Below are 13,481 nucleotides of genomic sequence, written 5' to 3'. Positions count from 1 at the left end.
TGAAATTGATGATGATGATGTGAGAATGAAGATCTTTGTCCAAAGTCTAACTGGTGATGTAAGGATTTGGTTTAGAGCACTTGCTGCAAATTCTATAGCTGATTCAGAAGCTCTTTATCAATCCTTTTTAAACAAATGGGAAAAGAAGAAAGACCCTTTACACATTTTAACAGAATATGACAATTTGAAAAGAGGCCCACAAGAAACTGTCCAAGACTATTGTGCTAGGTTCAACAATGTTTATAATGCTATTCCTCAAAACCTTAGACCTCCACCTGATTTAGCTTTGATCAAATTCCCTGATGGATTTGATTCTGACATGGCATATCAACTGAGGGAAAGAGCCCCTCCAAGCTTAGCAGACATGCAGAATATAGCAGTTAGTGTGGAGGCAAACCTAATTGCTAAACGAAATCGGGCAAGAGCTGAAAGAAGAACAACTTTCAAAGAAGAACCTTCAGCATTTGAACAAAAAATTGATGCAATCATCAAAGGTATGGACAGACTTGGAGATAGGGTGGAAACCATTGAAAGAAAATCATCTTGGGAAGGTCAACCAAGTAACACTGTGAGAAATCCAAACTTTAGAAAAAATCAAAATCCAAATGCTGGAAGGGCTGCCCCTGACCAGAACATCAGACCCCCATTTCAAGAGAATTATGCCAAGGCCTCAACATCTAGTGAACCAACCGAGGACACCCAAACCAATCTAATGGGATTGAACAGTGAGCAACAAATCTTCCTAACCCAAGATGACCAAGAAGCTCATAATTTTAACCAATTTCAAACCAAGTCCTGAGAGTCATTTGATTTCAGAGAAGGCTATGATGCAGCGGTCTATGAGGTTCATAAACAATACAAATTAAGAAGCAGAACCATAGATGTGCCTGAACCTACCAAGCCGAAGGATACCAAGCAGCCAAAGAAAACAAAAGATAAAGTTGTCCTGATAGAACCCGCTACTAAAACAGACCCAGATCCAAAGGAAGTCACTGTGGAAGACATATCAAACTTACAGCCTTCAAAAAACCAGTCATCTACATCCCCCCCCTCTAAAGAAAATCTAAACTGTCCTCCTGAAAATAATTTCAAAACAGATTTACCTCAAAACAACATTCACAATGAAGAGAAGGGCACTGAAAATACAACAAAGAAGGAAAACCTTGCTGGTTACAACACAAGAATACAAGTGGAAAAACCTTTTAACTTAGAAACAGAAATTGGCAAGCTGAAAATAGTTATTCCTCTGTCTGAATTGGCTAAACATGAAGTTTACAAACAACAAATCAATAGGTCACTACAAATACCAGAGAATAGGGATGCAGTCAATGTTTTAGATGACCAACCAGAACTGATTTTTGGTCCGGAAGTCAATGGTAAAGCAGTAGATGGAGGGGTTCCTCCATTCTATGTGAGTTTAAACATTCATGACAAGGTGTTGCATAACGCAATGTTTGACTCAGGAGCTTCCCATAACCTAATGCCAAAATCTGTGATGGAAAGACTAGACCTAGATATTACAAGGCCATACAAAGATTTGTTCTCATTTGATTCTAGCCAGGTCAGGTGTCTAGGCCTAATCAAAGACCTTTGTATATCTTTGGTCCAATACCCAGCAAAAACAATCTTGATGGATGTGGTGGTAGCTAATATTCCACCTAAGTATGGTATGCTGTTGTCCAGATCTTGGGGTGCAAAACTCCAAGGATCTTTGCAGCTGGACATGTCCTATGCCACCATTTCAGTCTTTGGACAGCCAAAGAGATTGTACCGGGAAACACTAATGAAATATGTGGTTAGCGGTCAAGAAAAACCCCAAAACTTCCCCATCAATTCTATGCATTCCAATATGGATTCATTCATTTTATATAATGCTGTGATGTGTCCCAAAACTGATGTCAAACTCCTGAGAATAGCACAAACAGAAAGCATGAATGAACAATCTAATGCCCAAGATCAAAAAATCCTTGATATGATTGATACAACAAATGAAAATGACATATCATATGAGTTACAAGAGCCAAATCTGCCCACTGAACAAGCTTCCAAAACTCTTAAGGCTAGTCATAACCAAGAAATCTTATGGTACTTAGAGTTCGATGGGTCAGTGAACAAATTAGGAGCAGGGGCAGGGGTCTGGACACACAACATGCAAAATGACCATGCTGAAGGTCATGCATATAGGTTAAATTTCAGATGTACAAACAATATGGCATAATATGAAGCCCTTTTGTTAGGACTCAAACTGATCAGAGGTCTAGGGGCAACTAAGGTTTTGATTCTAGGGGATTCAGATTTGATTATCCAGCAAATGAAGGGAAACTTTGTTACAAATGATCTTAGGTTGAGAGCTTATAGAGGGGAAATCATTGAAATACTTAACACTTTCTCAGAATCTCAGCTCACGAAAATTACAAGAAAGCACAATTTACATGCACATAGCTTGGCAACCTTTGCCAGCACTTGCAAGCTTCCTTTTGAGCCCAACCACCACTTCACTGCTGAAATCAAACATAGACCTGCTGTCCCAGATAATGTCAAAAATTGGCAGGTATTTGAAGATGATACATAGATAAATAATTTCCTGACTTTGAAAGAGGAATTCTCAAGTATAAACATTGATACTAGCACCATTGATGAACAACAGCAAGTAGACAGAAGTGAGCAAACTATCTCAGCTGAAACGGCAGATTTAATTTTGCATCCAACAACCTTTGACTGTAAAAATTTACAAGAGCTGAAGCAAACAGACATTGATGAAATGGTCGAGGGAGAATCTGAAGTAATTGAACTAAAGGATAATTTTCTGCCCATAGGCTTAACTCCCTTGGAGGACATATTTGATTCAAATGACATTCCTAGGAAGCCAAAGATGCAACCTCTGAATGCAGAAATTGAGGACTGCAACATTGGAACCACAGAAAATCCCAAAATGGTAAAACTGTCAAAAGCATTACCTTCTGATCAAAAGCTGAAATACATTGAGTTGTTTAAGGAGTTCCAAGATGTCTTTGCCTGGAGTTATGAGGACCTCAAGTCCTATGATACTTCGGTCATCCAACATACTATACCCTTGAAAGAGAATCAAAAACCTTTTAAACAAAAGCTTAGAAGGGTGAATCCTGTCCTCCTTCCCCTGATTGAAAAGGAAGTTAAACGAATGTATGAAGCTGGAATAATTGCACCTATCAGGTTCTCAGAGTGGATTTCAAATCTAGTGCCTACTAGGAAGAAAACCAGAGAGATAAGACTATGTGTTGACTTGAGAAATTTGAACAAAGTCTCTCTCAAAGATGACTACCCCTTACCAAAAATGGATCATATCCTACAAAGGGTAGTGGGATCCTCTAGGATCTCATTGCTAGATGGATTCTCAGGATTTAATCAGATATTAGTCCACCTGGATGATCAGGATAAAACTGCCTTTACAACACCTTAGGGAACCTTCAAATATGTCAAAATGCCTTTTGGACTCAAAAATGCAGGGGCCACTTTTCAAAGAGCAATGGACATAGCCTTTGCCAAAGAGATCCATGATTTCTTAGTCATATACCTTGATGATCTCACTGCTTTCTCAAAATCAGACCAAGAACATTTAGAGCATTTGAGACTAGTATTCCTAATTTGCAGAAAATATGGCATATCATTGAACCCAAAGAAATCACTGTTTGTCCTAGAAGAAGGAAAACTCCTAGGTCATGTAATTTCAAAAGATGGCATTAGAATTGACCCGGATAGAATTCAAGCTATTCTCCAAGTGCCTCATCCAAGAAACATCAAAGAATTGCAAGCTTTTTTAGGAAAGATCAATTTCCTCAGAAGGTTCATTCCCAATTTGGTTGGGCTGATAAGACTATTGAATAATATGCTGAAGAAAGATTCCAAAGTCAAATGGACAATGGAAGCTAAACAAGCCTTTGAGGACATCAAAATAGCCCTAACAAAAACACCAGTCCTCACAAGCCCCAAGTTTGATAGAGATTTCATCATTTTTTCCTTTGCATCTGACCATACTATTGTTGTTGTCCTATTGCAAAAAGATGATCAAGGGTGTGAGAAGCCCATTGCTTTTTTCAGCAAAGCACTTAGAGATGCTCCACTAAAATATCAGATCATGGAAAAGCAAGCTTATGCCCTTGTAAAAGCCATCAAGGATTTCAGAGTTTATATCCTCTACTCACATGTGATAGCATATGTTCCAAATGCTGTGGTTAAAGATATTTTAACTCAAGAAGGAATTGAAGGTAAAAGGGGCAAATGGATAGCTAACATCTTAGAGTATGACATTGAAATCAAGCCTACAAAACTCATAAAAGGACAAGGGTTAGCTAAATTAATGACTCAAACCAATTTCCAAGCCCTTGACATCAATGAATTGGACAACGAGCAGGAGATGACAACTCCACAGATCAATCAAGTCTTTTTACAATCACCTTGGTATGCTGACATATGTTTTGTATTGTTAAACCTGCAAGCTCCTCTAGGGTTATCCAGGACTAAAAAGAGATTCTTGAAAATGAAGGCATCAAAGTTTTGTATTATAGATAATGTGTTGTTTTGGAAAAACCATGAAGGTATTTTGCTAAATTGCCTACTTCATGATGAAACTGACAAAATACTCAAGGAATTTCATGCAGGGGACTGTGGAGGACACTTGTATTGGAAGTCAACAGCTGATAAAATTCTAAGAGCTGGTTTTTATTGGCCATCCCTGTTTGCTGATGTGAAAAAATTTGTAGTTTCATGCCACAAATGCCAGATCTTTGAAGGCAAGAGAAAGTTGTTGCCTTTACCCCTCAGGCCCATTTCAACTGAAAGACCATTTCAACAATGGGGTTTAGACTTCATTGGAGAAATTCATCCTTCCTCTTCTGGCCAACACAAGTGGATTTTGACTGCCACAGACTATTTTACCAAATGGATAGAAGCCATCCCTTGTAGGCAAGCAAATGACTCAATCATCATGCAATTTTTAGAAACCAACATCTTGTCTAGATTTGGTTGTCCAGAAAATATTATTACAGACAATGCTGCTGCTTTCAAATCCAAAAAAATGATCAACTTTTGCCACAAGTACCACATTACCTTGGGCCACTCCACAACCTATTACCCTCAAGGTAATGGCCTGGCTGAGTCATCCAACAAAAGCCTCATCAACATCATCAAAAAGGTCTTGGAGGAGAATAAAAAGAATTGGCATAAGAAGCTTGTAAATGCACTATGGGCAGACAGATTGACCACCAAAAGATCTATTGGTACCAGCCCATATGAGTTGGTATATGGCCTGGAGGCTATGTTCCCCTCCTCCTTAGGAATCCCTGTGATCAAATTGCTGCAAGAAATACAAGCAGAGCCTAATGATATTCAGAGAAGGATCAATCAAACTATTCACTTGCAGCAGACAAGAGAGGAAACATACCAGAGAACTCAGGTCCTACAAGATAAACTCAAGAATATCTTTGACAAAAAAACAAAAGCTGAAGATTTCTTCATAGGAAACAAAGTGTTGAGGTGGGACTCTAGGAGGGAAGATAAAGGGAAACATGGAAAATTTGATTTTCTTTGGAAAGGACCATTTGTTATTCAGGTTGTACAAGGTAACAACACCTACTTTTTGAAGAGTTTGGATGGTACAGATGCTGAGGAAGGCCCAGTCAATGGGCGAATGCTCAAGCATTATTTTGATTCTCAATGATCAACATAACATAACTGTATATTGTACATAAATAGTTGTCTTTCCAGCAGTTTTCATTTACAGCAATTAGATAAGGAACAAGATGAAGCAGATTTCAAGTTCAAAAAAAAAAAAAAAGAGTTAACGAATTACACCACCTTTGGTGTATATTTTGAATTTACCACAAGAGATCAAGAAGAAGACTTGGGAACTATAAAGATGATGACAAGCACTCAGAGAAACCAGCAAAAGACAGAGTTGTAATTTTGTACAGATCAGCTCATGAGGAGTGCACACATGCTACAAAGATTCAAATCATTGGTCTCCAGGAGAAGGAAGTTTCAGATTACAGTAGTCAACTAAGAATAAGGCCATCTGACCTGCTGTTCTTGGATTTTCACCAGGAAAAGCCATCCCCAAGTGGAGCCACTATTAGGTTCCTATACCAATAGGTTTCATTTTTCATGATTGACTATGGAAGTGCCAAATATGATCATCCTTTCCATGTTGCAAAGGTTCCATATTTTGTATACAGATAAGGAAAATTAAAAAATGTAAAGAGGGTATGCCTTAAAAGAAAAATCAAAGGGCAAGAAGAATGAATTGGTCGACAAAAGAAAAAGAAAATGAACCCCAAAGAAAGACCAGGAAAGTGGCCAGTCAAAATGCCACTACTATCTTATTTGTGCAAAGCAAGTTCACAAGGTGCAAACACTGCCTCATCACACTTAATGGATGGCCCAACAGTTCAATCTGGGCCATTCCATGTTTAAATTTCCTGCTGCAGAATAGAGAATGAAGGTCTGTCCAAACAGTTCAAGCTTGGCAGATCATTAGCTAAGTAGAGAAGCAAAGGAGCCCAACTGCTTAATTTGGGCCCTTGGAAGAGATAAGGGTAGATTTGGATAGGAAGGCAGTCGAAAGAAAAGAGGAAAATCAGGGTTTGCAAGTACAAGTGCACCCAATCAAAAGGAAGAAAAATTCTAGGTGTATTAGGCTGGGTAGGTAGTTTGAGGTTGCAGAAACAAGGTTGTGATCTTTTTGCCTTGTCAAGAAGGACTCATCTCATCAATGACACAAGTACCATGGCAGTTGTTTGGCTGCAGAATAGTGGAAGCATGACTAATTTCCCCTATCATTCCCCCAGAAATCATTTACTAACATTCCCTCAAGGACCTTGGGATCCGCCCAATAGTCCTACTTCACTTCATTTTATGAGAGATGCTAAGTTAAAGTCTGAGTTTACTTAGTGAAAAGAAGCCACATTTCTTGTGTAAAAATGATCATTCCATACTCCTTTCATTTCCCTATGCCTAAGTTTTCCCTCTATAAACTTAGCATTTATCCATGCAATTTCATTCCATATATTCATATTCACATCTTGACTTATTGTATAGCTCCTTTAATTATTTCCCCTCCCCTATTTTACAAAAACTATATTAAAAACCCAAAAACATTATAAATACCCCACCCCGGCCTAATATGGCATATTTAAAAATTCTGTCGGGATTATTGGTCCACCCGGGTCCAATAAGAACCCTCCACATGTTCCACAAGGGTTTATTTAACACCAGGTTGAATAAATAACCTCATTAACCCCCCCCCCCACTTAACCATACATTAAAAAAACCCCGCGCGAACATATATGTTGGAATTGGTTTGACTGCTGGTTGAACCAATAACCTTCGCCACCCGTATATACCACATAAACCAATAACCCAAGGTTTAAACCCCTCGCGCAAACATTAAAATATTAAATATATGGGCGGGTCCCCGCGCCATATCGTACCACCACCTGCGCCTCCCGTCAACCGTTGGATCGCAGCCACCAGATCCAACGGCCCACGCTGATATCGGAGCCGCCCCACTGTACGAGAGTTAGCTCCCAATGGAAAGCGGTTTTTCCGTCGTACATGGGGACGCATGGCCTATTTCTATTGCATTGGGCCCGCTCTGACAGAAACCGCCCCTGTACCAAAAGCGGTCCGATGCAAACCATTTACCGCCTGTTCTCCCCGCCGTGCACGTCATACACCATGTCAGCACCCGTGCTACTGTACAGTCCGCCGTGTCCGCCCCGTCACCCATCCACATCAGCTGCCATATGTACCCGCTACATGACAAAATCTACGTCATGCTGACGTCAGCACAAAAAGCGCCAAAAAGTCTGAAAAAAACCCAAATTTTCGTTAAAACTCACGAAAGTGATGTTTTTTGGTTTATTTTTATGCGACCAATAGCGGAGAACGTGCATGAGAAATACGTCGAATTCACCATTAACGTCCCAGTCTGCCACCCAGGCGCATTCATATTGCAAAACTGACTCCCCCAGCTCACTCTGCAACTGCATTCCACAGCAAAGTCTCGTATAAATAGGTATTTACCCGTGAATCACCAATAAACCCTGTTTTTTCATGATTTCTCTGTAAAAGATTACCAAGACAGCTAAATTCAACTCAAAAACACTATCGCCCGCAAGCTCCTGCACTCTGCCTCACTATGTAACCATATTTTCAAGCAAAACCTACTAATTCTGTGGCCCTCTGATAAATTGTCCATTAAAGCTTGAAATCGAGCTCCTATTTGCTTGCAAAACCACCAAAAGCACCTGTAAAAGCTGCGCTCTTCCCACTATTTTTAAGCTTTCTCGTTAAAAATCCTACAGACTCTATATTAACTTTGATTTCCACTCAGTAAGGCCACCTTCGTACAGAACTCAAACTGCAAAATTCATGCTAAAAAGCACTATGTCATAACTCTGCTTCTTGTTGAGACATAGACTCAAATCCAATTATAAGCACAGTAAATCATGGAGGCTCCAGTGGCCTTAAACATTGCACCCTTGAATGCACCTCATAGGCAGTTGGAGTGGTTACCTCTAGCTGATAGGGATTTTCAGATTGATGACATGGAGGGTGAAAAGCCTCACCTGCAAGCTTTCTGTGAAATAAGGAATAGCCACAGGAACAAAACTGACCTACTTGGAATCTGGGAGTCTAATATGCCTATATACTACCTCCCTGCAGTCAATGTCTTTCCTGACCTCATCCATCAATGTTGTGCTAATTATGAGCCTTCTCAAAGGGCAGTGATGGACCCTGCTGGAAATGTCCTCTTTTATATTACCCCTCAGTCCATAAATGAGATGCTGCACTTCCAGCCAGCTCAGCCTTTGGTCCCTCTCACTATGAAAAATTTGCTGGACCAAGCCTCCAAGTTGTCCTCTGCAGAAGTTGACCGAATTTCCAAGCTGTTTATGCCACCAAATTGTCACTCCAGATACAAAATTCCCTATCACCATGCCTGGTTTACTGAGGCTGGAAAAATGCTCATAGACATGATTTCCTACATCCTGGGATTCAGAACAAGTGAGATTGTGGATGAAACTGTATTTGCTTTGATGTCCATATTTGCCCTAGGACAGCCCCCTGCTATCAAGTATGACTATGCCACCTTCATAGCCAACACGATTCATGAGCAGTTCATGAACTTAGAGAGGGAGAGAGTGTTCAAATACACTGCATACATATACCATTTGATGATGTACTATCAGCCAGATAGTTTCCCGGGGAGCAAAGGTCTGTAATATTCTGGTCCTTAGTGTTCCATATGTTAGTAGCTCCCCATATACATATTGTGAGTTTATTGACCTCTTCATATATCCAGCCACCTGCTTATTGTCAATAACTCCTCCTGCCAGGCTCTCTGCTGAAATGCAGAAAATCTTACACCTCTCAAAGGAATACAGCATTGGTGATTGGTATTTTTACCAAAACCATACAGTGATCAGGATCTATGGTTGTCAATTAGCTCCCTACAAGCTACCAAAATATGTTCCTATGAGACTCTTTGCCCTGGAGTACTACCGGCAGTTTAGTAGTTCAGATTTGACCCATTTCTATAATGCCAGGAAAAAGGCACAGCTCAAGATAAGGCACCAATTGGGCCCTTTTATCTTTAATAAAAGGGAAGAAGCATGGAAAGAGGCTGACACTATTCTGAGAGACAAACTCAAGCTGAAACAAAGTTTTCTTTGGGTGCCATATGACCCTGAACATTTCATAAGCTTTAGGAGAGTCAAACACAAGCTTACAGGATATGTGCACTATAGTATCCCTCAAATTGAACAATATGCTAATCAGCAGGAATGGATAGAAGGCACACTAGTTGAGGAACTTAATGAATAAGAAATATTAGAAAAATAAATGAAAGAGTTTGAAAAGACACTTGACCTTGACTCTGCTGGACAAGTGTTTTTCACATTGCCTCGACACCTTGGAGCGGGCACATCATCTGCCACAACTTCCCAGCAACTTGCCCAAGAAATTGATCCACCTGCATGGAAATCTAAAGGCAAAGAGGTGCAGCATTCAGAGCAGCAGGAGACAATGACAGACCGGCCAGACACAGCGGAAGAAGAAAGTCAAGGGCAAGCTCCTTCAACACAAGCAAATGCACCTGAATTCCCTGTCTTACAAACTCCTCTTAATGATGAAAGAGCAAAGAAAAGGGATAGGCAGGAAGAGATGCCCACAGGGGCCTCCACAGAACAGCAAGGAGAGAAAAGGCAAAGGCTAAACCCCTATTCTAAGGAAGAATTTATAGAGGAGACAACAGGCAATCAAAGAGGTGAGGAAACAACCGAACAGCGGATTCCTCCAAGCATGGAAACATCAGCTAGCTCCTTTCAGCAGGAGCAAGAGAGACAACAAGGTGTGGAGGTTACCTCAACCTCCACCAAGTAGCAGAGCAAGCAAGGCTCTGACATAAAGAAGGCATTCACAGAAATCAAGGCCAGAAATGAGCCGGTAAGATTCCAGCTCTACAACCAGTTGCTAAGAATGGCTCCCACTAATCAACAGAGGCTAATGGCAGCCTATGACATCCAAGAAGGGAAAATGACCCTCAGTCATTTCAGACCTACAGTACAGCAGCCCCAATCCGCTGCTGATTATATTAGGACCAATCTGGAAGTGCTTGCTAAAGACATCCATCCAATGGACCAGATTGAGTTACACAAACAAACTGGAGAAATGGTGTACTCCACCCTGGCAGATAAGGCAATATTGGCCCACATACTGCAGAATTCACTTCACAACACTTCTGCCCAATTAGAATTGGAGAAAGCTTCATCATAGGCCAAGGACAATAGAATCAAATCCTTGGAGGAGATCATTATGGAGTTGGGACATGATCCCAACGATCCCAAGGGCATGCAGGCTTTGATTAAGAAGAAAGAAGAAGACATAGCGGCCCTCAAAAAACAACTCAGGCTGCCACCTACAATTCATCCCCAAACCACAGAAGTAGAACAACAAAAAGAAGAGGAGGATGTAGTTAGTTTGCTTATGAGGATGCATAAAAGACTGATAGAAACAGAGAATGCCTTGGACGCATCACTACAAGGAAGACAGGGAGAGTTGGCCTCTCAGCCAGCTCAAACAACTCTAACTCTTGAGACTGCTCCTCCTACAGTCACCATAACAGTCCCTCCTACTGATCCAACATCGATAGCAGGTACCTCATCTCCAACCTCAACTTCAGCAATGGTTACAACAACAACTACAACATCACCAGAACAAGAGGCCAGCTTGAGTATGGAGGAGATGATGAAAGAAATAAAGGCTCTGGAAGTATAGATGGCAAAATTAAAAGAGGCCAAAGAAAAGCTGGCCAAAATTGAGGTAAGATATGACAAATCAAAGATGGATGTAGCTGAGAAGATAAGGGAAGTAAAAACCTTGGAGAAAAGAATAAAGGAGCTGGAAAAGGAGCTTACTCTAGGTAAAACTCTAGCTGAAATCAAGAAAATTTTGTGGGCCAAAATTGGCCAATCCATTACTGACCAATGGCAATCAATTGAAACCATACATGAGCAAATGGAATTGTTAGGCTTAGCTCAATTTGAAACTCAAAAGGCTAGAGCATCATTGGGAAATATGCCTGAGCAAGCCAATAGAATGATTCAATTCCCGAACACTCATACCAAAGAGAAATTGGTAGCAATAGGTATCAGGAATAGGACAGATACCATCTTACTAGTGAGAACGGTGCTGACCCTAAGGAATTTTGTGCAGACTCTGGAAAGAAAATGCCAAGAAATGCAGGCAGAAATAAATGACTTCAAAATAAAGTTTGCAACATTACAGAGCAAAGGGCTACCTAGTTTATTAACCAGCACTGGAAGACTGCTATCACATGAGCAGTATGCCAACAGGGTAAATAATTACGCCTCCAATCAAATTACAGCATCCTCAAGCACCTCAGAAGAAACAGAGCCTCCCTCTGGACAGAGTCTGTATGACAAATTAGAAAATCTGTTTTACATTAAACATGAGATAAACCATCTTTTTGAAGTCTAGCCCAACTTTTATAGATACACTGAAGCTAATGAAACACTGAATAAAATACAAAGACAACAGTTGCATACAGAGCACTGGTGGCAAGGAATGCTGGAAATATTACTCAGGTAATTTTGTTTTTATTTTTCTTTCTGGTCAGCTACAGGTCAGCAAACTCTAAAGCACGGGCCACCTGTCCAAAAGTAAAAACAGCAGAAATAAGAAGTCAAATTGTGACTACAGCTTGTTAATGTAAAAAATCAAGCACTGATGACAAGGCCAAGACAACGACACAACAACATAGCAACATCAAGGCAGCAAACGCGGAGTAAATACGCAGCAACCAGCCGACTCACTCAGTCCAAAAGGTCAAATATCTCTGATAAATTGGACTATCAGCACATTCACATTTACTACAGCATTTATTTCCCTCATTTACTTCTTCTTAAAAGTTGGTAAAGGAAGTTATGACTTCAAAACTTATCTTCACGATATTTTGTATCTCCCTGTTTGTATAAATACCTCCCTATAATATGTATTTGGGGTTCGTGATTTTCTCTCTGGACTGCGCTGTAAATTTCGAGACTGTCTAATACAAATGGCCATTCAAGTTCACTGTTGCTGCACCGTCTGAATGTGGATTTAATGTTCTGGGAACTGCTACAGAATTCCTGTGTCTTTCTATGGATCAATAAGTTGCTCTAACCTGTGTTTATGTCTTCTGTGTTTGCAAATATCATATATGTTTCATAGTCTTAGTAACAGAGAAAAGGAATAACCTAGGATTTGTTTAAATGCACCCTGTGTTCAATCTCTGCTATTAATTATGTTTTCTTCAGAGTTAGTCATAAATATGAATTCTTAGCTGCTCATGTTTACACTAATTCTTTCATTTTGAATACTATTTAGGAATTCTTAATTGCTCCTAGATAATATTCAAGCACCTTCCCTCTGCCAGCATGATCAAGGATTCTTGATTGCCCTTCATCCACTGGCCTACATTCCACCAATTTCTAGATTTGAAAATTGTTCTAAGAACTGCCTATATTGCTCTGTAGCATTACCATTTACCCAAGAAACACTTTCAACAGTACCCCATCATTGACTCCATTGCCCAATAGTATAAACTGTTTTGGACCTGCATCCCAGCTCTATTTGAGGTCACCATCCAACAAACTAAAAACCAAACTCTGTGCATCATAACTAGCCTAAAATACTCCAAAACAAAGCTAAATTACAAAGAGAGAGCCCTCTCTGGTTGTAGGTAGGCTAGAACATGCAGCTAAAAGACTGGTTAGTGGTTACCTCGGGCGTATTCCCTCCTAGAGGCAGGGAACAACCTAAGTGATAACATGCTCATGGCATGACGGTTGAATATTTACAAATGGAACGTTAGAATGGATTATGCACTCAAATCTTCGTATAGAAATCTGTGAGCAAAACAATGATCTACAACTTTAAATGAT

General features: G+C 40.2%; 1 protein-coding gene across 1 annotated transcript in view; it reads right to left on the bottom strand.

Moving 5' to 3' along the window:
- LOC149138092 (disease resistance protein RUN1-like) overlaps positions 1 to 8,024 on the bottom strand; it is a 33,051-nt gene extending 25,027 nt beyond the window's left edge. Inside the window, exons 1-2 of the mRNA XM_089450244.1 lie at positions 7,909 to 8,024; positions 7,650 to 7,787 (exon numbers count right to left, since the gene is read on the bottom strand). Of these exons, the coding sequence (XP_089306370.1) occupies positions 7,650 to 7,787; positions 7,909 to 8,024 (254 nt within the window). The remainder of the gene's footprint in view (positions 1 to 7,649; positions 7,788 to 7,908) is intronic.
- Positions 8,025 to 13,481: the final 5,457 nt, after the last annotated feature.

The sequence above is a fragment of the Pinus tabuliformis genome, chromosome X (assembly GCF_031772625.1).
Source record: "Pinus tabuliformis cultivar Carrire ecotype Pingquan chromosome X, CPIR1, whole genome shotgun sequence".
Taxonomy (NCBI): domain Eukaryota; kingdom Viridiplantae; phylum Streptophyta; class Pinopsida; order Pinales; family Pinaceae; genus Pinus; species Pinus tabuliformis.
The sequence above is the reverse complement of the archived record's forward strand: the minus strand, read 5'-3'. Positions and strand labels throughout refer to the sequence as shown.